Raw genomic sequence first — 25150 nt, 5'->3', positions numbered from 1 at the left:
GTGGCGGCCCGGCGCGGCGGGGTGCGCCAGGCAGACCCGGCGGCCGCGGTTCCTCGGCGCGCGGCCCAGCACCTGCTGCCCTCGCCCGGCCCCGGGCGCCGCTGCCATGCGGCTGGCGCTGCTCTGGGCCCTGGGGCTCCTGGGCGCAGGCAGCCCCCTGTCCTCCCGGCCGCTCCCGGATCGAGGTGAGTGCCCGGCCCGCGGTGGGCGGGGGGACAGACTGGGAGAAGGCACGGGGAAGTCGGGAGGCACTGGGGGTCGGCCGGAGACCCGGGGAGACCCCTTGGCCAGAGCGCGGCCCGCCCTGCCTCGATGTCCTGGGCGATGGAGGGGGATGCCGGTCCCCCTGCGCGGTCATCCTGTGCGCGGTCCCCGCGGACACTTCCAGGCTCCGGTGCCGGGCACCAAAGGGCCCGGCCCAGCACCCCCTCAGGATGGTGGGAGACGGTCGCTGCTCCCCAGGACTGACGTCTTCGCCCCTCTGGGGCCTAGCCGACCATCCTGCCCGGTGCCAGGGCGCCGAGTGGGCACGGCCCGGAGGGTTTGGCGAAGAGGACTCTTCCTTATCCAGGGCCCGGGCGGTCACGGCGCCCCTCACCCCGTGTTGATGCCACCAAAAACCTGGCGGAGCTGGCGGGTGGGGACGCGGGAGGAGCCGGGGGGGGGGGGCGGGCGGGCGGAGAGTCGGCCTGGAAAGAGGCTGACACCAACTCCTCCTAGGAACTTTCACTTCCCGCTGCGTCTCTGGCCACGGACTGGGATGGCAGGCGGGGGTGGGCTGTGCGGAGGAGACAGGGCCGTTGTGGGGACGGAGGAGGGGGGGGGATGTTGGGAGCAGGGAGGAGCTGAGCTGTGGCGAGCGGGTGTGCCTGGCTGGGTCTGAGGGATGTTTAGGGAGGGGTGTTTGCACTGCGCACCCAGAGATGGGCGTTCCCGCAGCTCCGATGTGAGGAAAGGGGAGGGTGAGTGGGCACCGGGCCACAAGGCTTCGCCCAGGCCTGAGAGGGGGCGTTCCTGGGGGGGGGGGGGGTGTGATTGGGAGGGAGCGGGAAGGGGGCTCCCCGTGAGAGCCTGGGGGGACAGGGAGGGGGCCCCAGGCGGGGCAAGCTGAACTTTCCCTGGGGACGTGCAGGTGGGGTAGGGGTGAAAGTGAGGGGTGGAGAGAAGCCCCTCTCCTGGGGCTTGCTCCTTTAAGTCCCAGAATGCAGTGCAGGAGTCCTTCCAGCCGAGAAGGGCCCTGAGTGGCCACAGGCACCGGCTGTGCCCAGCGCCAGGGACTGGCTCGCTCAGCACGCTCTTGGGGTGTCCTGGGGACCCTGCAGGTGGCCCTGTGGAGGAGCAGACGAGGCCAGAGAGGGCCCTGGGGGGACCCTCGGAGCCCCAGGTCTTTCAAGACAGCCCCACACTCAGCCTGGCGGAGATGCTGCAGGTGAGACCCCTGTCCCTTCAAGCACAGAACACAGTCCCTGCCGCCCCCATAACCAGCCCTCTCTGAGGAGCAGGTGAGTGGACCTCATGTGGCACGGCCACCCCAGGTCTGGCTGCCCCTCTGGCCACACCCCAGCACCTGGCTTCGCTTACCCCCTCTCCCCCGACACGCATCTGCCAGCCTCAGCCCCGCCCGGCCCCGTCCATCTCCTGGGGAGACCCTGAGGCCAGACTTGCCTTCGGGGTCTCACTCTGCGGGCTTTCTCGGTGGGGGAAGGTCAGGGCCTCACCAGGCACCCCCCTCCCCAATTCCAGCGCTGAGTCAGAGGAAGGGCTGGGGCGTGCGCCAGCTCTTCCATGATGCTTCCTCTCTGGGCAGGAAGCCGAGAAGGGGCGGCTCAGATACCTTGCTTGACCTCGCACACAGCCCCCCAGAACAATGCCCCAGGCCGGGCAGGGCTTCCTGGCCCCCCCCCCGGGCCCCCCCCCCCCTCCGGTGACCTAATCGTTGGTACTCTCCTAAGGGTCTGAGGTTTTCTGGTTAGAGACGGATGGGAGTTTCAGGCAGGGCCAGGGAGGTGACATACCCTCTGGTGCCCGCAGACCAATCTGCCTGAGGCTCTGCGGATCAGATTGGAATTGGACGGTGACAGTCATACCCTGGAGCTGCTGCAGAATAGGTAACAATGACGGTGGTAACGACAATAACAGCACAAGTAACAACCGTAGGTGACGTTTACTAAGTGTTTACTAAGTGCTCGAACTCTCCTAATCCTTCTAACAACCTATAAGGTAAATACTATGATGCTGCTGTTTTCATTTTACATATGAAGAAGTCAAGGCACAGAGAGGTTACATAACCTGCCCAAGGTCACACAGCTAGCGTGTGGTAAAAACCAGGTTAGGACCCAGATAGCCTGGCAGAGTTTGTGGCCCGACCGCTCTACTCTGCGGCCTCGGGGGGAACCCTGGCCCCCAGCCACCCCTTACCACCTCTGGACCTCAGGATGTCGCCGTACCGCCCTGGGAGGCGACTGGCATTGCCTCTGTTTTTCTTCACTCCACAGGGAGCTAGTCCCAGGCCGCCCACACCTGATGTGGTACCGGCCCGACGGCACCCGTGTGGCCAGCGAGGGACACGCTCTGGTGAGTCTAGTGTCCCGTCTCCGGCCCGAGGGCGGCGCCAGGGGCCAGATGGAGGGTGTCATCCCTACGGGATGTGGGGTGCGCCTTCACCAGCCTTCACCAGCCTTCACCGACAGGCTAGCTAGCCTCGGGGGCTCCAGCCCTGGCCTTTGGGGTAGCGCTGACCTTTCTCTGCTGTAGGACAGCTGCTGCTACCAGGGAGCGGTACGGGGCCACGTGGGCTCCTGGGCGTCCGTGTGCACCTGCTCAGGGCTCAGGTACAGAGGGCGCATCCCACCGGGGTGGAGAGAGCCAGGCTGTGTGAGGTGTGGAGCTGAGAGGTCTTCTGACTTCCTGCCTCCTCCCAGGGGTCTGGTGGTCCTGTCCCCCGAGAGAAGCTACACCTTGGAGCTGGGGCCCGGGGACCTGCGAGCCGCCCCCATCATCTCCCGGACCCGAGACCTCCTCCTGCCAGGCCGCACCTGTGGGTTGAGCGGGCACGCATCTGTGGCCACGCGGGCTCCCCAGGAGCGGCCCCGGGGACGGCGCCACAGCCACATGCGCAGTCGTCGGGTGAGGATGACGGCAAGAGGCCAGGCTTCTGTTGTCCCTGAGGGCCAGGCCCTGGACCCTCAGAGATCTTTGTTTCCAGTACCTTCTAAGGAGCTGTTGCCCTGGGTCGGGCCCTGTGTGAACATAATCTCCTCTCCTCCTCCCGAAACCCTGGGAGGTTCGGGCTGGCAATAGCTCCGTCTTTGTTAGAAAACCAGCTCAGAGAGAGAGAGAGGCAGTGACTTGCCCAAAGCTGTTCAACCACGAAATGACATATGCGGGGTTTAGACGCAGGGACCTGACTCAGACTCTTCATGGGCCGTATGATCCCGTGTGCGGAGAGTGCTTGGCTACAGACCACACAGTCACCAGGCATAAGGCAGTATGAGTCCAGCACCCTTGTTTATAAATCGGGGAGAATAAGCTACTTACTCTCTAGGGTTACTGTGGAGCTTAAACAAGTCTATATCCATCTATCAAGTATCTATATGGTGCTTAAACTGGGCCTGAGATAGGTAAATATACGATGGTGTTGGCTATTATTATTTACTTCTTAAAGTTTATTTATTGTGGTTTTTTTTTAACGTTTATTTTTGAGAGAGAGACAGACCTTGAGTGGGGGGAGGAGCAGAGAGAGAGAGAGACACACACAGAATCCGAAGCAGGTTCCAGGCTCTGAGCTGTCAGCGCAGAGCCCGACGCGGGGCTTGAACGCACGAACTGTGAGATCATGGCCTGAGCCGAAGTCGGACGCTTAACCGACTGAGCCACCCAGGTGCCCCCTATTTATCGTTTTGGCTGTTTTTAGTAATCTCTGTACCGAGTGTGGGGCTCAGACTCACGACCCCCGAGATCAAGAGTCGCATGCTCATCCGACTGGGCCAGCCGGGCGCCCCTAGTATTATTTTTTTTAATTCAGGAAAAGTACTGAGTTTGGAGCCAGAGAAGCAAGGCTCTACTCCCAGCTTCATGACCTACTTCTCGGTCCACCTTGGGCAAGTCCCTGGCCTCTCAGGCTCTCAGGGGTTCCTCTGTGAAACGGGCTCTCTGCTCTCCTCCACTGGAGCACACAGGGTGGGAGCGGACACAGCTCGGGCAGCCCCGTGTGGCCCCGGCGTGAGGAGTGTGCCTGACACCCCTTCTTGTCCTTAGCGGAGGCGGGACGTGGTGGCAGAGACCAAGGTTATTGAGCTGGTGCTCGTAGCCGACCATTCTGAGGTGAGCTTGCAGGCGCCGCGTGTCCTGCCCCCCCAACCCTCCCCCACACCGCCCGCCGCCTCCCCCCCCCCCCCCCCCCCGTGCCGCGTTTGCTCCTTATCATGGTCGTTTCCCTTGAGCCGCAGGTCCAGAGGTACCCGGACTTCCAGCACCTGCTGACCCGCATGCTGAAGGTGGCCTTTCTCCTGGACGCCGTGAGTGCCGGGCCCAGCAGCAGCCGGACGGCCCTGTGGCCGCGGGGACCCCTCTCCTGAGCCCCCATTCTCTTTCAGTTCTTCCGGCCCCTGAACGTCCGGGTGGCGCTGGTGGGCCTGGAGGCCTGGAGCCAGCGTGACCTGGTGGAGATCAGCCGGGACCCCGGCCTCACGCTACACAACTTCCTGCGCTGGCGGCGGGAAGACTTACTGCCTCGACTGACCCACGACAGCGCCCAGCTCGTGACGTAAGACCCCAGGCTGCGCCCCAGCTCCCCGCCTGTGGCCCTGAAGCTCTGGGCTGACCTGTGGCCCTGCGATCCCACAGTGCCACCTCGTTCTCCGGGCCCGCGGTGGGCATGGCCATTCAGAATTCCATCTGCTCTCCCGACCTCTCGGGGGGTGTGAACATGGTGAGCGATGCCGGGGCCCTCGCACGTCGCTTCCTCCACGTGCCCCCCCCCAACCCCACCGAGTTACCTACCCCAAAACCGCGGATGTGGGGACGGGGGGCGGGGTGGGGAGGACGGCGGGTAGGACGTGGCCCCTGCTGTCACAGCACTGTTACGTGGGGGCTTCACCTGTGAGGGCACCTCGCAGGGGAGGAGGGGGTGGCTGAGGCCCACAGAACAGAGGCGAGTGCCCAGGGCCACACGTAAGGGACAGGAACAGAGCTGAGCGAGCTCTAAGCCTTCCCACCACCCAGGCCCGGGCTCTCCTCCTACTCCAGAAGCAGTGAAGGAGGGAGGCTGAGCGCCCAAGAGGTCAGATGAGGAGAGAACAAGAGAGTCAGGCTGGTGCTGGACCTGGGGTGTCCCCTCCCCAATGCCAGGACCACTCCACCAGCGTCCTGGGGGTTGCGTCCTCCATAGCTCACGAGCTGGGCCACAGCCTGGGCCTGGACCACGACTTGCCAGGGAACAGCTGCCCCTGCCCGGGCCCGGCCCCGGCCAAGAGCTGCATCATGGAGGCCTCCACAGAGTGAGTGGCTGCAGGACGCACAGCGGGGAGGGGCAGGGGCAGGGGCAGGGGGTGGCTGCAGCCCTAACCTCTCCCCCACTGTCCCCAGCTTCCTGCCAGGCCTCAACTTCAGCAACTGCAGCCGGCGGGCCCTGGAGGAGGCTCTCCTGGAGGGGATGGGCAGCTGCCTCTTCGAACGGCAGCCCGGCCTGCCCTCTATGGCCGCTGTCTGCGGAAATATGTTGGTGGAGCCGGGCGAGCAGTGTGACTGTGGCTTCCCGGACGTGAGCCCCTCGCCCGAAGCCCTGCCCCACTCACTCCTGTGCCCTGGCCCTGGCTCACTACCCCGCTCCGAGCCTCCAGAGCCCCTTCGTGGGCTCTAAAGGGCCGGCCCGTTCCTCTCCGCCCCTCCCCGCCTGCAGGGACACCATGCATGTCATTGGGCTCTGGCCTTTACTTGCCGCTGCGTCCTTCTGATGGCTGCCCTGGGCGGAGGGGAGGAGGTAGGCTCTCGGGCCCAGCCCGCCCTGACGCAACCCCCCCCCCCCCCCCCCCCCCCCCGCACCGACCCCCGTTGCGATGACTTCACCTGCCAGCTGAGGCCTGGGGCGCAGTGCGCGTCCGGCGGGCTCTGTTGTCAGGATTGCCAGGTGGGCACGGACCGGACCGGCCGCCACAGCTCACCCGCCCGGGGCCACGGCGGGAAGGGTCCCTGTGGCCCCCAGGGCCGGGCTGGACCTGCCCGGCACCCCTTCTGACCCTCCCCCACCCCCCTAGCTGCGCCCAGCCGGCTGGCAGTGCCGCCCCGCCAGAGGCGACTGTGACCTCGCGGAGTTCTGCTCGGGAGACAGCCCCCAGTGCCCTCCTGACGTCAGCCTGGGCAACGGCGAGCCGTGCGCGGGGGGCCAGGCTGTGTGCGTGCAGGGGCGCTGCGCTTCCTATGCCCAGCAGTGCCAGGCTCTCTGGGGACCCGGGGCCCAGCCCGCCGTGCCGCGCTGCCTCCTTACCGCCAACACGAGAGGCGATGCCTTCGGGAGCTGTGGACGCAGCCCTGATGGCAGCTACGTGTCCTGTGCCCCTAAGTAAGTGACGAAACCTGGATTCTCCTCTGGGTTTGTGGGGGCCTCGGCCTGACCCTGCACCTCCTCCCTCACCTCAGAGATGCCATGTGCGGGCAGCTCCAGTGCCAGGGGGGTCGGGCCCAGCCGCTGCGGGGCTCAGCCCGGGATCTGCACTGGGAGATACTAGAGGCCAACGGGACCCAGCCGGAGCTGAACTGCAGCTGGGTCCATCTGGACCTGGGCAATGACGTGGCCCAGCCCCTCCTGACTCTGCCCGGCACAGCCTGTGGTCCTGACCTGGTGAGCAGTCCCAAGGGGGCAAGACCAGGAGGGGGAGGGGTGTCTGGACCACGGCGAGCAGTGCCCGGGCCTCGCTGTCCACCCGTGTAAAAGGCACAGACTCTGAGGGGGGTTCAGATCCTCTCTTTGGCCCGAGCGAAGTCCTGTCCTCCCGTGGGCCTCGGTTTCTCCATCCGCCACTCAGCCGTGCTGGCCTCCCAGGGTCAGTGAAGCTTCGTGAGAACCTGATCTTTGTTCTTCCTCCCCTGGGCAGGTGTGCATTGACCGTCGATGCCAGCCCGTGGGTCTCCTGGGAGCGCAGGAATGTCGAAGCAAGTGCCACGGGCATGGGGTGAGCTGGCCTGGGGGAGACGGTGGGGGGGCGGGGGGAGCAGGCAGCCTCCGGGGACGAGAACGGTGACAGGCTGGGAAACACACACACCTAGCTTCCGACCCTTGCTCTGCTGCTGCCTAGCTGCGTGACTTCAGGCAGATTATTAACCTCTCTGAGCTCTGCCTCCTCGACTATCCAGTGGGCAGAATAATAGTACCCAGTTCCTGGTGCATGAGAGGACATGGGAGTTTCCGGTACAGTGCCCGGCACGGAGAAGGCGCTCGAGGGGCTAGTTTGGTTTCACCTGGTCTGCCGTGGATAAACTGTCCCTCTCTCCATCCCATCACCCCGGCACACCTCCCGGTTGTGCACTTAGGAGCTCCTGAAAAGCTGGGACAGGGGAACGGGCCCCTCGTTACTCAGCCTGTACCCCTAGGTCTGCGACAGCAAAGGACACTGCCGCTGCGAGGAGGGCTGGGCGCCGCCGGACTGTGCCAACCGCAGCAGAGGTGGGGGGGGGAGGGGAGAGGGCACAGTGGCTTCCTTACCCACCCCCCCGCCCTTTCCTGACCCCTTGGGGTTCTCTGATCACTTCCCCCTCCCCACCTGCCACCCCTTCCTGGGTGTAGGATCCTAGCCCCACCCGCCTTCTCCCCACAGCAACCAGCTCCCTGACCACAGGGCTGCCTCTCAGCCTCCTGCTGTTGGTGGCCCTGATGCTCCTGGGCGCCAGCTACTGGCACCGTGCCCGCCTGCGCCAACGGCTCTGTCAGCTCAAAGGCCCCAGCTGCCAGTACAGGTACCAGGCTCCTTGCCGCCGCTCCCTCGACCGCCCTGCGGCACACGACGGCCGTGGGGTCCTGCCCCACCCCGTCTGCAGCGCCCCCCACCGGCTTCCGATCGCCAGCCCCTCGGACCGCTCCCCCCACACCTCCCTTCTCTACACACGCCCCGTAACTCTTCACCTCACACGGAGACCCACGGAGGGCAGCCGGGGGGCCCCTGTGCTAAGTGGGGCCCTCCCTCCGGCTCATCACCCCCCCCCCGCGCCCGCCTCCCCACTCTGACTGGGCTAAACCCTTGCTCTCCAAGGGGCTGCGTCCACTGCACTCAAGGGTCGCGTGCGGGTGGAGAGCGTGGTCTGACGCTGGGCCCCCTGCCTCCTTTTCTCCATGTCCAGGGCAGCCCAGTCTGGTCCCCCAGAACGCCCAGGACCCCCGCAGAGGGTCCTGCTGATGCCAGGTGCCAAGGTGAGTCATGGATACCAGAGGAGAGAGGCCTCACCTTGTCCAAGCGTCCGGCTTGGGCCCTGGGGCGGGGGTACTGAAGGCCCTAGACTCAGAGAGAGTCTCACACTGCCCAAGAGTCGGCCAGAGGAGTCAGGGCCAGCCCTCCCCCACTCCCCTGGCTGCAGGCCCAGAAGCAGAGTCCAGCCTGCAGTGGGGAGGGGCAGTCACCTAGAGGAGGGTCCGCTGGCCCTCTCTAGCTGGCCAAGCTGGTGGCTTTGAGAGGTGGGTCTGCGGATGCTCCCAGAGGGGCCCCTGGAGGACGAGGGGGGTGGTGCTCAGAAGGGGCCCTGGGTGTGCCACACCCTGATGAGGCCCAGGACACCATGGGTAGGAGGGCTGGTGAGTGCCCCCTGAGCCCCCGGCAGGGGTGTGGGGGGTGGTCTGCATGCCAGCTCCACCACTCGTCACCCCCTCTGCACACAATTGGATAACAGCATGCACTGCGCCCACCGCCCCAGGGACCCTGGCTGCCCCGCCCGCAGGCACTGACCCCTCTCTGCCCACATCTGTCTCTGTGCTCCCCCCCCCACCCCGCCCCCACCCTGCCTGTCTGCTCCTCCTGCTCTCTCAGCAGGCCAGTGCTCTTGGCTTCCCGGCTCCCCCTTCCAGGCCGCTGCCTCCTGACCCTGTGCCCAAGAGACTCCAGGTAAATCCAGGCCAGGCCCCGCCCTCGCCCAGGGCAGGTGGGAGGCTTGGTGCCCAGCTGCAGCTCTCACTCTGGTCCCCTGCCAGTGGCGCTCTTCATTAGGGGACCGGGGTGCCCCTCAGCCTTCAGACACTCTGAGCCCCAGAATCAGCAAAGGGTGAGCCTCCTGCCTTGGTTTCTACCGCCATCTGGTGGTCAGTGGCAGGACTGCAGCTGGCCAGGGACACCACTCTGACCCGTGCCTTCCTCCCCTGAGGCTTCTGCTGGCAGGCACCCAAGCCCTGTGCGCATGTCCCCATTCTCTCCTGCCCCCTGGCTGACTTTGCATGTTGACCTGAACCCCTCAAGAGTACCACTGCATCCCTCTTGCCCCTGGCTGTGCTCTCACAGCACTGCCCCTCTCTCTGTCCAGGCTGAGCTGGCTGACCGACCCAATCCCCCCACCCGCCCTCTGCCCGCTGACCCGGTGGTGAGGCACCCTAAGGTAACAGTGTGGGGAGAGAAGGGCACAGCCTCTCCCCCACCCAGGGCTGTGGTGCTAATAGCCGTGGCAGTGGTGGCCATGGTGAGATGCCCCCTCTGTGCCTAAGGGCACATCCGCTGGTGCCCTTTACCGGTGACAGGTTTGTTTGGAGACAGAGGTGACCTCTGAAGCTGGCCCCACAAGCTGGTGTTCCCCAACAACCAGGTGGGCACCATGACATCCCCTCCCAAGCCAGCCTCCTGCCTTCTCTCCCACTCACAGGGGCCCGCCAAGCCCCCACCCCCGAGGAAGCCATTGCCTGCCAACCCCCAGAGCCGGTGCCCTTCGGGTGACCTGCCTGGCCCAGAAACTGGAATCCAACCCGTAGTGGTACCGTCCAGGTAGGCGAGCAGGGGCGCGGAGGATGGGTGGGAGGGGCGAATGGTCTGGGGAAAGGGCACCTCTGATCTCTGTGCTTGGCGTCTGCACCCCAGACCTGCACCGCCACCCCCAGCAGCGTCCTCGCTCTACCTCTGACCTCTGCTGAGGTTTCCCGGCCTGCCACCCGGACCTAGGACTTCAAGAGGCGACCAGTCCCTGGAGTCCCCGGTGATGACTGAGGGAGCCGGAGCCTGGACCCCGGACACTGCCAGGGGCCGCTGAGCAGCACTCTAGGGACCCGCTCACGCCATGGAAGCTGGGGTTGGGGAGGGGCTGGGCGCTGGACTGGGCTGAGGGAGGTGCACACAGCCTGTCCCTGCTCTGGTGCAATAAACAGTGAGGTCTGGGCAGCGCGCCGCCTCGGAGTTTGTCGGCTGTGGGAAGGCCGGGTCGCCCCTGCTGCGGTTCCAGGTCTGTCCGCCAGGAGGCGCTGCCACCTCGGACGAAGGCAGGCCGGGGAGGGCGAGAGTCCGCGGCCGGCTCGGCGCGTGTCCCCGGGATGCTCGCGGCTCGTTTCTGCCCGGCCCGGGAGGCCTGTGCGCACTGCAGTACCACGGGGAGTTGTAAAACCCCGTGCCACCCGCCAGTCGCCAAGTCCTCGCCCCCAGGTCTGCGCGGCCCCCACAGGCGGCTATCAACCAAGCGGCCAAGCCGTCCCCACCCCCTGACCAGTGGCTGGGAAAAGTGGATCTGGCTGGTGTTGTCAGAGCCCCGGAGCCGGGGCGGGGCGGGGCGGCGGCTCCCACGATCCCAAGGCCGTGCACCTGCCTCCTCCCCGCCCCCCCCCACCACCCCGCGCCCCACCTGAGGGCTTGGGAACAAAGGTGCATTGTATAGGGCGCAATCGGCCTCATTATTTCGTTTTCGGGAATGGGGCCGCGCGGGCCCCCAGCCCAGAACGAAGGTGTGGGGCGGAAGGGGGCAAGCGCCAAGCCCGAGATGGGCACGAGCTCACCACTAAGGCCCTGTACGGGGGAATGGGGGCGGGCGAAATCCCAGGAGGCGATCCGTCCCTTCCGACACTCGCGCTATCCCTGGACCGGCATTAAAAAACGGGCAACATTCTCAGGTAGAGGCGGACGGGCTTTGGAGACCCTCGCCGGCCTCTTGGGGCCAGAGGGCGCGTGCTCCTATTTCAGTCCCCCCAAATTGCAATAAGGCCTCCTACCCGGTACTAACTTAGACATGAAAGGCGCGACCTCCCTAAAACGGACTCCCAGCAGCGGACCACGTCGCCCCTCCCGCCCCCTCGCGACGCGGCGCAGCCGGGGTCGGAGCGGGGTGAACCCGGCGTGCGCCTCGGCGCGCAGGGGGTTAACAGGAGTTGGCTCTGAGCGGAGAGGCGGGGGTGCGCCCCCATTGGTGGAAAGTTACCCGGGGGCGTGGCCCGCGAGTCTCCGCACCCCACCCCCCGCCCCGCCCCCCCCCCCCCCCCCACCTCCACTTTGTACCTTTCTCGCCGCGGCAGCGAAGCGGGCCGGGACCGGCCGGACCAGACCAGAGCGGACCCCGGGGGCGATGCGGCTGCTGCCCCTGCTGCGGACTGTCCTCTGGGCCGCGCTCCTCAGCTCCCCGCTGCGAGGGGGCTCCGGCCTCCGCCACGCCGTCTACTGGAACTCCAGTAACCCCAGGTAGCCGGGCCGAACCCAGGCGGCGGCGGGCCGGGCCTGCGCGCTCCCGGGCCGGGCGCGCGCCCCACTCTCGCTCCGTGCGCGGCGCCGCCTGCGCCCGGCCGCGCGCCGGGGCTCCTTTGTTTGAGCCGGCGGGGGAGGGGGAGGGGAGGGGCGAGGCGCGCCCCGGGCTCCCCCCGCCCGCACGTGTTGGGGGGCGGGCGGAGGACCCCGGCTCCGCGGGCGGATGGTGGGACCTGGGAGAGCGGGGAGCTGGGGGGGGCCTCGGCCTGCGCTCCGAGCCCCGCCCCCTCGCTTCTGGCCTCTCTCCGGCTGATCCCCCCCGCCCTCCTGCCCGAGCCGGGGCGCGCGGTCTGGAGAGGGAGGGAGGGGGCTTTACTCTCGTGAAAGAGCGTGGTTGAAGCTCCTGCTTGCTGGGCCTCCCCTCTGGCGCTCGCCGTCTCCTGATCTCATTCGCTGTCTCTGCTTTCATCTCCGTCACTATCCGCCCTTCTAATTCTGTCCAGTCCCGGCCCAGCGCTTCCAGTTGAATCACCTTCGGGCGAGTCGGTTGACCTCTCCAACCTCAGTTATCTCGTCTGTAAAATGGGCTCATAACACCTGGTACCCTGGGAAATCGGGCTGGCTGGCTGAGGTCACGTGTGCAAACGAGGTGCAGGCTGTGCAGATAAAAATCATTATTTCTTTCTCCCAAGCCTTTGAACCTCGGTATTTTCGAGTGTTTTCATCTTCTTCCCCAGCTCTCCGTGCCTCTCTCTGCTTTCTCCATCTGTTTGCCTTTCTGATACTTGAGACAATCTGTGACTGTGCATTTGCTCACTCACCGACAGGCGTTACACAGTGTGCGGTGTGCCAGGGCATGTGCTAGGATGCTGGCTGCAGGGAGATAAGACCTCAGCTCTGGCCTCTTCCAGCCCCAAGACCCCCAGGGAGGGCAGCCTCCCATAGGTCATTACAATAGGAGCACCACGTGATAACAACTATTGTCCTCCAGTTCCGAATCCCCCTCTCTGTTCCAGACCAGTGCCTCTGAATCACTTGAAGAACTCGTTAGAAACTCAGGTTCCTAGCCCCGAACCCTGAGGTTTCTGGCTCATTCACTCAATCTACGAATACTTATTGAGTGTTTGGGCAGGACACTTTTTCAGGCACTAGGGATGATCTGGAACAAATCCAACCAAGGCCCAGCTCGTGTTCTAGTTGGTCTGAGCTGAGCCCATGAATCTGCATTTCTAATTAGAGCTCCAGATGCAGGTGGTCCTTAGACCACCCATTGAGGGATAGCGAGAGGCCTTTCGGGAGTCAGGCTGGACTGTGTGTATGGCAGGGAAGGGGGAAGGGGGTGACAGCCCTTCCTGCCTGTCCTGGCTCCCACAGGCAGCTCCCAGGAGGTGAAGGGAGTCCTGAGTAGGCCAAAGATTGGTTCATATCTGGAAGGGCTTCTGCTCCACGTCCAACATTTCCTTGTCCTGGAAAAACAAAAAGGAGGTACCCCCATCCACTCCCTCTTTCTTTTTTGTCCTGTGGCATCTTTCCGGTATTGGACTGAGGTCTGCAAAGCAGTCTTTCTCTCTCTGTTGCTGTTGATGCGGATGCTGATCCGGGCCTCCCTCTCCGAGGCCATGACTGTGCTGCGTATCCCTCCCTCCGTGCCCAGCTGTGCAGCAGCCCCAGACCTGGCATTTGTCAAGTACAGGGTGCTGTGCCAGACGCTCTGTTGGGCACTGGGGCCACAGAGCTGGGCGGCAGCTCCAACTTGAAAATGTAGGGCGTGGTGAGTGGCCTTCTCGTGTGGGAGCCTCGTGCTAGTGGGCACTGCGGTCCCTTCACCTCTCAAGACCTGTAGTGGTTACGTCCCCCATTTCTCGACTGTCTCTCAAGAGTTGTCAGGCTGGGAAGCGCAGACCCTCCCGAGCCGCTCCCTCTCCAGTGGGTAGGGGAGAGGCTGGCGGGGGCCATGGGGAGGGGTCTCTCTGGCCCTTATGCCCCCGGGTGCCCTGTGCCCTGCCCCTTCAGCCCACACCTGCCTTATGCCTGCAGGCTGCTCGGAGGAGACGCAGTGGTGGAGCTGGTCCTCAACGACTACCTAGACATCTTCTGCCCGCATTACGATGGGCCAGGGCCCCCGGACGGCCCCGAGACGTTTGCTTTATACATGGTGGACCGGCAGGGCTATGAGGCCTGCCAGGCCCAGGGGCCGGGCGCCTTCAAGCGCTGGGAGTGCGCCCTCCCTTTCGCTCCCTTTGGTCCCGTTCGATTCTCAGAGAAGATTCAGCGCTTCACACCCTTCTCCCTTGGCTTCGAGTTCTTGCCTGGAGAGACCTACTACTACATCTGTGAGTGAGGAAGGCACACTGATGGTGTCTGGGGCCGGGGTTGGGGGGGGGGGGGGGGGGGGGGGGGGGGGTGGAGGTGCGCAGGCGGCCTGAGTCTAAGACTGAGTAGGGGGTCATGTAGGGTGAGTCTCCCAAGAGGAGGAGAAAGCAGGAGGAGCCGGGGAAGGGGACGTGAGGGGGGCACAGGGAGTCTGGCACCAGGATGTGGCCCAAAGGTAAGGGCGGGCTTTCCAGGGACCTGGGAGAAGACGATCGGAAGGGTCTGAAGCAGGGTCTGAGGCGTGCGGACTAGCCTGTGCTAACGCCTTCCTCCCGATTTCCCACCCCGCAGCGGTACCGGCCCCGGAGAGTTCTGGCCGCTGCTTGAAGCTCCAGGTGTCTGTCTGCTGCAAGGAGAGCAGTAAGTAGGTTGGGGCAGGGCGGGCAGCCCTTCTGGGCCCTTGGGAGTGAGGAGAGTAGTGGGGAGAGTCTGGGAACATCACACCCTGAGGGGCCCAGGTGGGGCCTTTTGCTCTGTGGGAGCTTTCACTGTACCCCTTTTTAAAATTTTTTAATGTGTATTTTTGAGAAAGTGTGAGTGGGGGAGGGGCAGAGGATCCGGAGCAGGCTCTGGGCTGACAGCCGCGAGCCTGCCGTGGGGCTCGAACTCACAAACAGTGAGATCGTGACCAGAGCCAGATGGGACACTCAACCGGCTGAGCCCTCCAGGCGCCCCCAACTGTACCCCTTTATGCCAGGCCAAGGGACGACATCTCCAGGGCAATGTCCTTCGAGCCCTGGGCTGAACTGGGACGGGAGCGAACAGCCTAGGGGGAGGGCAGGGAGGAGGCTGCTGGCAGGGAGAGCCCATCAGTGCCACCCTCCTGCAGAGTCGGAGTCGGCCCATCCCGTCGGAAGCCCTGGAGAGAGCGGCACCTCTGGGTGGCAAGGGGGAGGGCCTCCCAGCCCTCTCTGTCTCTTGCTGCTGCTGCTCCCAATTTTGCGTCTCCTGCGAATTCTCTGAGCCCAGCGGACCCCTCCTGCCACCCCAGGAGCGACAGCCCTCCCGAGACTCCCTGGAGGAGGGCCCTCAGCATCAAGCCAGCCAGACGGATGGAAGAGTGATGGGGGCGGTCGGAGGGTCCGAGGTGACCTTCCAGGGGCTGGCCCCTTATCACAGGCTGAAGAGTTGCTGCAGGGAGCTGCACACCGCCCTGCACACACCCCCCCCCGCGCCCCTCCCCTGCCCCCGGAGCCCAGGCAGGACAAACACAGGGTCTCCGTCCGCTGCTTTGATGTTCTTTGCCCATCCCCCCAGAAGGACTGGGATTTTGGTGGGATGGAATCCTTGAGCCTGTTGGGGGCCAAGACCGAAGACCCTGGGACAGGTGGATTGCCAGACCAGGGCAAGGAGGAGGCTGAGGCCTGTGCCCGGCACCCTGGGGGCCACTTCCCTGGGGCAACATCCCCCCCCACCCTGGGGGGGGGGTGCCACTCGCTTGTCTTCTGTGAAGACAGACTTGCCATGAGGCTGGACATCATGCCAGTTTGTATTTTTATAAGTGTCTGGACCAAACCCTCAATAAACCACCCCCCTTTTTGTTGCTCTGCCCCACCCACCGCCCTCCGGCTCCTTCCCTGGCTCCTTCCCTGACATCAGGGCTCCCTGCGGCCTCTGCTCTCAGCTTTGGCTCTGCCTGACCTCCGTGCCCGCTGTGCCCTGGCCATCGGCTCCAGGCCGAGGGCACCCCTCTGGGCGATGTGGGGTGGGTGCCAGCAGCAGCTGTACAGCCCGGCGCCCCCTCCCACCTCCCTAGCTGGCTTCCTGTGCGGGGAGGGGGCAGCTGCTCCTGATGGCCCACCTGCTCGGGGCACTGCCCAAGCCCGGGGAGCACCAAGCAGGGTGTCGGGGCAAAAGCAAGGGCTGCCAGAAAGACCGCACCCGGGTTTCAGAGCGCCTGGGTCCTGCGAGCTGGGCATCCTTCCCCCTCCCCAAGGGCAGTCTGGGCGGTACCAGGCCTAGAACTGCGAAGGTGGGGTCAGATCAAAGCCTCCTTCCCCAGCGGCTTCTTTGTTCTTCGCTTTTATAAGGAGGAGGGGGTGGGGCCGAGGAGGGAGGGCCCCCTCTGCTCTCAGCCCCACGCCATCTCTCCCACCTCTGGCAGGCCAGGCTGTGATCCCCCCACCCCCCCGCCCAAACCCGACCAGAGCCCTCTTTCTGGACGTGTCCCGGGTGCAGCCAGGGGAAGGGGCGCCCCGTCCTCCGCGGCCGTTCCGCGCCCGCCCCGGTGCCCCGCAGCCCCCGCTGGCACCGTGCCGGCCCGCGTGGCACCGAGCCAGCGATCGATAGGTGGATGGTGCGCCGATTAGCTCGCCCGGCTGCGGCAGGGGGAGGCGGCGTGGGGGCGCGGGGGGGGGGGGGGGGGGGGGGGGGGGGGCGAAGTCTGACCTCGCAAAGCCCCCCACACACACCCAGGTCGGACCCGGGTCAGCCTCGCTGATCGCCCTGCTCTGCCTACGGGGTGGGGGTGGCACCGCGGGCTCCAGTCGGACCCCGTCCCCCCTTCGAGGCCCCTCGCAGACCGCCCCCCCCCCCCGCCGTCTGCCGGTGCCGGCGCACCCGTGTGTCCGCGCCCGCAGCCCAGCCCGCGAGGGGCTGGGGGAGGACCCACGGCCCGGTCTTCTGGTCCCGGGTTCGAGCTGCGTCTCCACTGTCACGGGGGGGGGGGTGGTGGTGTCCGTGCGTCGCCCTGGAAACCGAGGGCACCGCCGTCCCCCTCCTCCTCACCCCCGAGACGCCGTAGCGGGGCGAGCGGGGGCGACCGATCAATAGCCCCTGCCCGCCCCTTGAGGACCGTGGGGGTCTCGCCCCGCTGCCAGCGGCCCCGACCGGGAGAAGGCGGGTGCGGGTGGCAGGTGGCCGCCCGGCTCCCCACGGGCGCCTGTGCGGACGCCTCGGCAGGCAGCCGGGCATTTGTGAGACGGCCCCTTCCCCACACCTGGCCCTGTGCGGACAGCCGGCCCGGCCCCGGGGCGTGCCCCCGACAGCAAGGGCCCGGTCGGCTCCGGCTCCGGTTCCCGGGGCGGAGACCGGCTGAAGGTGCGGGGCCGCCTTCCGGGTCTGGGCCCGACCCATGAGAAGGCCTCGAGGCGCGTTCCGGGGCGCGGCTCCAGGAGGCTGGGCAGGCCTGTGAGTTTTGGGGCGTCACCGATCTCCCCTGAACGCAGAGGCGCTAGACGGCCCAGGGTGGGGCCCTCGATTCGCTGGACCCGCCCTGGTCGCTCCCGAGCAGTTGGGGGACTCTGGTCCTCTTTGCGTCACGAAGAATCGCCAGAGCCTGGGAGGGAGACTCTGCGACCCGGGGGCCTGCCCCACGCTTTCCGGGGGCGCAGAAGCGAAATCCCCAAGTTTGGGCTGTGTGACCCCTCCCTTTTTTCCTTCTCTTTCAGTGATTCCTTCCTTCCTCTACTTGTTCATTCATTCACCAAATCGTGGGCTCCCAGCGCCCTTCTTCCGGCAGGCCACGGCAGCTGGGGGCGTCGGGGGATTCCCAGCGGTGACGCAGTGGGAGAAGGGCACCCTGGCTTCCAAGTAGCCAATTGAATCCTGGGGCCTGGGGCATGAGGTCATCAGCGGTGATGCCCATTGGCTCAGGCCTGGACGTGGGGAGGGGGTCCCCATAGCAACCGACGGTGCGTCCGACCGTAACCCGGAGAGTGGTCGTTGCCGGAGCTCCAGAGGCAGCTTGGGTGGTGTTTGGGTTGGGGGCGGGGAGGCGGGGTGGAGCCCAGACCCCCCCAGGTCCCGCAGCCCTGGCCCAACCAAGCTGCTGTCGTTCTGGAGATCTTTTTCTCACTCAAAGTAATGGTCAGTGCCCCTCGCCCGGGGCAGGGAGATTGGGGGCTGGGGGAGTACGGGCGACGGCGTTGGGGTCGCGGGTGCAGAGCCGCCGCCGCTCGGAATGCTAATTCTGAGAACCTCCTGTTCTGCATCTCGTCTGCACCTCATTTGCATTCTCTTCATTTAAGGTCAAATTGAGCAGACAGCCCCACATCCCAGCCCTGTCGCGCGTCTGTATCCCGACTTTATCCCTCAGCAGCTCCGTAATCTCTCTCTTTCTCCAGTTCCTCACCCCACCCCTCTCCCAGCCGGCGGTGTCCCCTCGGGTGCGAGGGGGCGCAGCCTAGCAAGAGCGGAAAGAGAAGTCCGCCTCTCCCCCTGGACGTCTGCTGACAGATGGGGAGGGCTGGTCCCTACCGCCTAGAGACTAAATTGACAAAGCAAATGGTGGGGGAGGTGCCCGGGGCTGGGCGGGGGTCTCCGGGGCCAAGTCACCCACACGCCCAGCAGGGTGCTGGGACTAGGGCCGCCTGCTTGCAGCCAGGGGCGGGCCTGCCCACCTGTCTGGTGCCAGGACAGCTTCCTGCCTCCAATTAAACGCTAATGAGGTGTCATTAACCCTTAGCTTGCCTGCCAGCCCTCAGGTGGAGTTTAGATTCGTGGTCTCACCCCGAACCCAGGGGCGGAGAGGAGGCCCTTTGAGGAAGCCTGGAGGCAGTGGGGCCAGGGGGCGGGGGGAGGGCCAGAAGTCTGGGCCAGAGGCATGCGCGGCGGGCACTGCTTATGCTGTGTGCTGCTGGGGGCTCCACACACGGCCGGCCCAGTGGCTGGGTGTCTTTCTTCCTGGCGCATCAATTCGGCAATGACTTGCGAATCCCCTTCCCTACTCTACTAACTAAACACCAGGCTGCACGCTGCGTGCTGGGGGTAGGCACTTGCATAAGACAAGATCCCTTCCCTGAAGGATTCTTCAGATTACTCCGGAAGACACATTGTCCAACAAATAATTATAATGCCAAGTGCAAATGCCACTACAGAGCCACGAATGAAGTGCTACGGGAAAGTGGGCTCTCAGAGAAGACTTGGGCTTTGAAGGGCAAAGTTTAAGTGGGGAGGGGATGTGGAGAACCCAGTGTGCCTGTGTGTGTGTGTGTGGGTCCGAGTGGGTCCGTGCTCAGCCTGTGCCCTCCTGGGGCTCATGTTTGCGTCTGTACGTAGGTGTGAGAGTGTGTAAGTGTGCTGTCTGGACCTCTCTGTGTCTGGAATCCCTGCTCCTGAACACACACTGTGGTTTTATTACAGATCAATGTTTGCTGCGAAGCTCTCGTGCAGATTAGCCCGAACCTGCCCAGCCCAGGGGAGGGGAAGCAGGGAACCGTCCTTGGCTCTTTGGGAAGGGGTGGGCAGACACCGTCTTCACACTTGGGGGCCCAGACTCTTGGCTCCCCAGTTGGCGGCGGGCTGGCCAAGGGAGGCCAAGGGCTGGGGCCCCGGCTATGGTGGGGTGTGCCCAAGCTGTAGTGCCCTCTGTCCCCGGCTCCCCAGGGGAGACACAGAGGCTGCAACCACCACTCCCCATGAGACCTCAGGCCCCCTCCCCCAACCTGTTCTGTCTGTGGAGGAGAGGCCAGCTCAGACCTGTCTGCTGGCTCTCTCCTGCAGGGAGCGGATGTTTTCCAGGGGACTCCAGAGGGCTGGGAATGCTGGAGCCTACCAGGAGGCCTGCTACCCCACCCTGCCCTCTGAGGTGCTCTGCAGCCTGGGTTCCCCCCACCCACCCTGGGGCACCACTTCCCCAGCTCTTGCCCAGGCACAGGCATCCTCACCAGGGATGCCCTCGACCACCAGGCAGAAGGTGGGGGCTAGAGTTCTGACAATGAGGCCGGGGTCGTGGGGCAGGGGGCACTGTGATGCCGCTCAGAGACCCCACCCCAACCCCCTCTGTCTCCTTGCAGCCACCTGCTAGAAAGCTAATTTTGGTGGCAGGAAAGAGAATAGAGTCTGGATCTAGGGAAGGTTTTAGGGGTTAAGAGGCTTTGCGGCCTGAGAGGGTCAAGGACCCCTCCTTCTCTACTGCCAAGGACGGGGACTTTCCGTTTTTTGGCTGAAACTTCCCCTCCCCCGGATTCCATCTAATTGTTTCCTGCCCCGGTCCACTCCCCAAGCCCTGGGCCAGCTCTGCCACTGTGACAGCTTTGAGAGAAGCTTGGAGAGCAGGAGAACAAACGGAAAAGGGAGTCTGGGGCTAGTCTCTCATGGGCAGACCTCAGGATAGAATGCCTTATTACGAATGGTGATGAGTGATGAGAGGCACCCAGCTGCCTCTGTCAGTGGAGGTGGAGCCTATGACTCTTGATCTCTGGGTTATGAGTTCGAGCCCCATGTTGGATGTGCAGATTACTTAAAATATTTTAGGGGCACCTGGGTGGCTCAGTCGGTTGGGTGTCCAACTCTTGATTTTGGCTCAGGTCATGATCTCACAGTTCTCGTCGTGGAGCCCCACATCGGGCTCTGTGCTGACAGCGCGGAGACTGCCTGGGATTCTCTCTCTCCCTCTCTCCCTGCCCCTCCTCCACTTGCTGGCACGCGCATGCTCTCTAATAAATACATAAATAAATTTAAAAATATTGAAAATAAAATATTCTTAAAAATAAATGAATACAGATGACAGCCATGAGGACCCCACGAGTCAAGCACCTCATAGGGCTTCAACACTGTGCTGAGTGCTTCCCAGACGTGGGTCCTAATTCCCATGAGAACCAGCTCCTTGAGGAAGGGCATTATTCTGCCTGCGTTACAGATGCAGACATGGTCCCAGAGAAGTTAGGTAACTACAGTCGCCAATGAGCTGTAGAACTGGAATTCAAACCCAAGCCCATCCTGCTTGTTTGTTTTTTTTAAAGATTTGGTGGGGTGGGGGTTGCCTGGGTGGCTCAGTCAGTTGAGCATCCGACTTCGGCTCAGGTCATGACATCAGTTTGTGGGTTCGAGCCCCGTGTCAGGCTCTCTGCCAACAGTGTGGATCCCGCTTGGGATTCTCTGCCACCCTCACCCCTCCCCCACTGCCTCTCTCTCTGTCTCAAAAATAAATAAACATTAAAAAACAACAACAACAAAGGTGTTATTTTTAAGTGATCTCTTCCCCCAACATGGGACTTGAGCCTCAAACACTGAGATCAAGAGTCAGGCTGCACTGAGGGAGCCAGCAGACGCCCAAGTCCGCCCTGTTCACTGCTAGGCCACGGCACCTCAGCTTTTCTGGAGGCACACTCGGGATTCACCCACACCCTCGTGTACCGCCCCAGAGCCCCCCCCCCCACCATGCATCTTGCCGGGTTCATTACAGGGGCCCCGGGTGCGGCTAGAGTCGGGGGTCATTACACCCCCCCAGCCCTCCAAGCCCTGTACCCTCATTTCTCATGTCCCGTACCTCGCTGCAGCGCCCCCTGTTGCCGTGTCCCCTGCCCGCAGGCGTGCGTGGGGCTCCGCGTCCGCGCAGGGCATTGAGCACCGCGTAGCCAGGCGACACACATACTTAGAAAAGTCGGAAGGAAGGTACTTTCAGCGCCCTCCTCAGGGGCACCAGCTTCCCGTGTTAGGACCACGCCCGCAGCCCGCACTGGGCACACGCACGGGCCCTGGGCAAGGTGCGGAACCCGTGAATATTTCATGTCTGGAGCCGCCGGCTGCCTCCCCCGCGCACACGCGTGCCCAGTCCTCCCTCTCACAGGCTCCTTGTTTATTTGTTTAATGAATTATTTATCTATGCCCCCCCTTCCCTGCTGGTCTCCCCCTCCCCCAGCCCCTAGCCTCCATGATTTATTGAACACAGCTCAGCTCTGTGGTTGCCACCCCGCGTCCTGGGAGCCGCCTTGGGCCACACACCATCTGAGTACTCCCTCTGCCCCTGACCTGTTCTGCTCCCGGCTTCCCTGGTCCCAGGAGCGGGGGCAGGAGTGAGGCACCGCATTCAGAGAGCTCCCCAGGGCCTGAATCCAGTGTCCCTGGAGAGAACACGGGGGCCATAGGTGTACCAGCAAGACTCAGGGGCCCAGGGAGATTCAGGCTGAGCCTGGAGATGAGGAGAAGGGGGGCTGAGGCCCTGGGGGGAGGACCAGCCCTGTGGAGGGAACCCCAGCCCCAGAGAGGTCCCTGCCCTACAGCCAAGTGCCCGTCAGGGCCCAGGCCTTTGACACCAGTGTTTCAAACTATAGCTTGTGACCCTTTGGGGTGGCGAAATCAAGAATAAATTTGAGGGGTCTCAACCAGGCCTTTATTTTCTTTAAAAAAGATTTAAAATTAGAACAGGAGACAAATACCAGAGTGCATCCTCTGCAGTAAGGCTAAGTATTGTCTCATGAAACGTATTGTTCCGGTTATATGTGAATGTGTGTGCGTGTGCGTGTGTGTGTGTGTGTGTGTGTGTGCTGTATTGTGAAATCTACATCTTACTGTGGGTCACCGTCAGGAAAGGTCTGAGTCACAGATATAAATGGAGGCCTAGAACCCACAGAAAGAGGCCTAGGCTCAGATCTGGTGCCAGGCATGGGGACAGTGGCCTTGATCTTAGGCACAGAGAGACCCAATCCCTAGAGAAGCTAAGACCCTGTGACCAGAGCCCGATGGGCAGGTCTCTACAGCACTGCTGGAGGTCAAATCCCATGTCAAGACTGCCACACAGTTGTGCAGTTCGTGCATGGCACAAAGGAGTCACCCAAGAGTCTAGTAAAGGGTGACATCACCTTTTGACATGAAACTCCCTCCCCAAGACGGAGAAGCACACGGGGCCCCCTCCCGTTTTTGCATAAAGACACTACTTGCAAAGAGATGTATCCTAAAGACTGGGCACATCTAAGTCCTGAAGGACTGCGTCCCCACAGAGGGTGCTTATTCTTTTTCTGTTTTAATTTTTTTTTAACATTTATTTATTTTTGAGATCTAGAGACAGAGCACAAGTGGGGGAGGGGCAGAGAGAGAGAGGGAGACACAGAATCGGAAGCAGGCTCCAGGCTCTGAGCTGTCAGCACAGAGCCCGACGCGGGGCTTGAACTCACGGACCATGAGATCGTGACCTGGACTGAAGTCAGATGCTTAACCGACATAGCCACCCAGGTGCCCCTGAGGGTGCTTATTCTAAAACACACAAAGGGTGCCTGGGTGGCTCAGTCACCCAGGTGGCTCAGTTGAGCGTCCAACTCTCGGTTTCAGCTCAGGCCATGGTCTCACAATTCATGGGATCGAGCCCCACATCAGGCTCCACACTGACAAGCCTGCTTGGGATCTCTCTCTCTCTCTCTCTGCTCTTCTCCTGCTTGATGTCTCTCTCTCTCTCTCTCTCAGATAAATAAACTTAAAACACACACACGTACACATTCACACACAAGCTCAAATCAGCCAGCAGTTCATCTGGATAGAGATCTGGATACAGCATCAGATCCCATGGACAGAGGCCTAGGCCCTATAGACAGTGTCTCAGAACTTAAAAACCTGATAGAGCTGCTTAAATTCTAGAGAAGGGGCTCCAGATTCTAACGAGAAGGAGCTCAGTCATTATTGGAGGATAGATGTGGGGGTACTAGTGTCTAAACAGGAATATTTGGTTCCTATGGAAAAGGGTCCAAGTCCGTAAGTGGGACCCAGATTCTACATAAAGCGATTTAAGGCTTCTAGAATGAAATCCAAACTCCTAGACCAAATCAGCAATCTCCCAGTCCATATGCATATGGCCCACCACTCCGCCCACTGTGGGCCCTACGGGGAACAGCCTCTCTTTGCGGAGCTGGGAGTTTGGGGGGGTGGGATCCCTGTGATCTGTGGCACCAGGAGCAGGCAATTAGCATCCTTTGGGTGAAACAAATCTCCCTGGGGATGAAGAGTCTGAGGGGAGAGAGCTGTGTGCAAAGTCTCCCATTCCCACCCCAAGGGGCCTAATTTACTTCTGGCCCCTGAGAAAGGAGAGGACATCTCCTGGGATGGAGAGGAGCTGAGACAGGGCAGGGCCTGCTCTTGCCTGGCACCAGCTGGGCATGGGGCCCATTCTGGGTGGCACTGCCCCCCCCCCCCAACTCAGCACCTGAGGCTGACTTGTGTCAGGATCCCTGTCCTGCCAAGGATAAGCAGATGAAGGGTGCTTGTGTGTCCTCGCTCAAGAAAGAAAGAAGGAGGGGCGCCTGGGTGGCTCAGTCGGTTGAGCGTCTGACTTCGGTTCAGGTCATGATCTCACAGCTTGTGGGTTCAAGCCCTGCGTTGGGCTCTGTGCTGACAGCTCAGAGCCTGGAACCTGCTTCGGATTCTGTGTCTCCCTCTCTCTCTGCCCCATCCCCACTCATGCTCTGTCTCTCTCTGTCTCAAGAAGGAAAGAGCATCATGCCTGTCTCCCTGGGCCCAGGAGTTGGCCAGGGATCTCAGAGCCTCATCTGAGACCTGGTTCTCCTGGTCACTCTCAGTCTGCGGTTCTCTGAAAGAGAAGAGATGAGGGGTGGACACCCCCTCGGTCTGGATTCTAGACCCTTCCCTTCAACCCCTACTTCCTGGGCGAAGAAGGGAGAAGAGCACAGAGATTTGTGTGTGTGTCAGAGGGTGCATGTGGGTCTGGGTGTGAGTCACTGTGTGTTGCACACCGCAGGGTGTGTTCCTCTGTCTCTGTGCGTCTAAGTTCTCCGCCTCTGGGGGTCTGAATGTGTGTGTGTAATGTCTGTGCTCACCTGTCACCGCGAGGGCATGACCGCGGGGAGCACCAGAGCACGGGGTGCGCTGCCCTCTGCCCTCTCCCCACGAGAGTAGCAGCGCAGTGACAAAGCCTAGGGACACCATGGGCTGCCCAGGGAGGAGCCCCTCTTGAGTTGTTTGCAGGCGTCCTGGGAAAGTCTGCTTTGCTCCAGCTGACTCTCCGCGGGCCCCCGACGGCCAAGGCCCCTCCAGCACGCCGGGTGCTGACCTTCTCAGGGGCTGGCCCCTCCACCCCACTCCAGGAAAAACCGAGCCTCGTGCTCAGCCAGGGGCTTCAGTCCTAGGTGCCAACTGAGGGCTTCTCCACCACCCTCTGGAGCCCCCCGCCTCCTCGTTCACATGGGAAGAGGGTCATGGAGGGGGCAGACAGCCAGACTGTTGAGAAAGGAGGGGGTCTGGCTCCACTTAGGAACTGGCCCTGGACCCCCGGCTTCTTTTCAAAGCCCCTCCACCCCATCCCAGGGATGAATGTGCTCACGCGAGATCGGGATCCCTGTCCGGGCCTCCCTAATCCTTCTCCGGGGAACTCGAGACCGGCAGGGAGAGACGAGGCGCGCGCCGCTGCCGCCCGAGGGGGCCAGCGCGGTCCCCCGCCGCCCCACGCCGCGCGCTCGGCGCCCGAGCGGGGCGGGGCCAGGCGGGAG

General features: G+C 63.2%; 2 protein-coding genes across 4 annotated transcripts; both read left to right on the top strand.

The window, feature by feature from the left end:
- The first annotated feature begins 6 nt into the window (after nt 1–6).
- On the top strand, nt 7–10340 carry ADAM15 (ADAM metallopeptidase domain 15). Of its 3 annotated transcripts, none has more exons than XM_049634897.1 (23): nt 7–185; nt 1323–1429; nt 2032–2108; nt 2496–2574; nt 2755–2831; nt 2922–3126; nt 4258–4323; nt 4449–4517; nt 4596–4765; nt 4846–4930; nt 5350–5498; nt 5587–5765; nt 6039–6127; nt 6255–6559; nt 6637–6838; nt 7092–7169; nt 7588–7660; nt 7812–7950; nt 8332–8401; nt 9012–9086; nt 9499–9570; nt 9775–9950; nt 10044–10340. In XM_049634897.1, exons 1-23 carry the CDS (start codon nt 107–109, stop codon nt 10084–10086), a joined length of 2664 nt encoding a protein of 887 aa, XP_049490854.1. In that variant the 5' UTR covers nt 7–106; the 3' UTR covers nt 10087–10340. The 3 variants fall into 3 exon arrangements, with proteins under 3 accessions (XP_049490854.1, XP_049490855.1, XP_049490856.1); XM_049634898.1 differs by having other exon boundaries at nt 5587–5771; nt 6051–6127; nt 9015–9086; nt 9832–9950; XM_049634899.1 differs by lacking the exons at nt 8332–8401; nt 9499–9570; nt 10044–10340 and having other exon boundaries at nt 5587–5771; nt 6051–6127; nt 9015–9086; nt 9832–9937.
- A 1094-nt stretch (nt 10341–11434) lies between these two features.
- EFNA4 (ephrin A4) lies at nt 11435–15551 on the top strand. Its single transcript, XM_049634900.1, has 4 exons — nt 11435–11621; nt 13662–13957; nt 14289–14357; nt 14827–15551. The coding sequence occupies exons 1-4, from the start codon at nt 11509–11511 to the stop codon at nt 14958–14960; spliced, it is 612 nt and encodes a 203-aa protein (XP_049490857.1). The 5' UTR covers nt 11435–11508; the 3' UTR covers nt 14961–15551.
- Nucleotides 15552–25150: the final 9599 nt, after the last annotated feature.

Source organism: Panthera uncia, chromosome F1 (assembly GCF_023721935.1).
Source record: "Panthera uncia isolate 11264 chromosome F1, Puncia_PCG_1.0, whole genome shotgun sequence".
In the NCBI taxonomy this organism is placed as follows: Eukaryota; Metazoa; Chordata; class Mammalia; order Carnivora; family Felidae; genus Panthera; species Panthera uncia.
The sequence above is the reverse complement of the archived record's forward strand: the minus strand, read 5'-3'. Positions and strand labels throughout refer to the sequence as shown.

Excerpts from the sequence above, each read along its gene's own strand:
- ADAM15 (XM_049634897.1), top strand. The coding sequence starts at position 107 with ATGCGGCTGGCGCTGCTCTGGGCCCTGGGGCTCCTGGGCGCAGGCAGC. Across the intron at positions 2,109-2,495 it reads CTGGAGCTGCTGCAGAATAG|GGAGCTAGTCCCAGGCCGCC; the intron begins GTAACAATGACG and ends TTCACTCCACAG. Across the intron at positions 2,832-2,921 it reads TGCACCTGCTCAGGGCTCAG|GGGTCTGGTGGTCCTGTCCC; the intron begins GTACAGAGGGCG and ends GCCTCCTCCCAG.
- EFNA4 (XM_049634900.1), top strand. The coding sequence starts at position 11,509 with ATGCGGCTGCTGCCCCTGCTGCGGACTGTCCTCTGGGCCGCGCTCCTC. Across the intron at positions 11,622-13,661 it reads TGGAACTCCAGTAACCCCAG|GCTGCTCGGAGGAGACGCAG; the intron begins GTAGCCGGGCCG and ends TTATGCCTGCAG. Across the intron at positions 13,958-14,288 it reads AGAGACCTACTACTACATCT|CGGTACCGGCCCCGGAGAGT; the intron begins GTGAGTGAGGAA and ends CCCACCCCGCAG.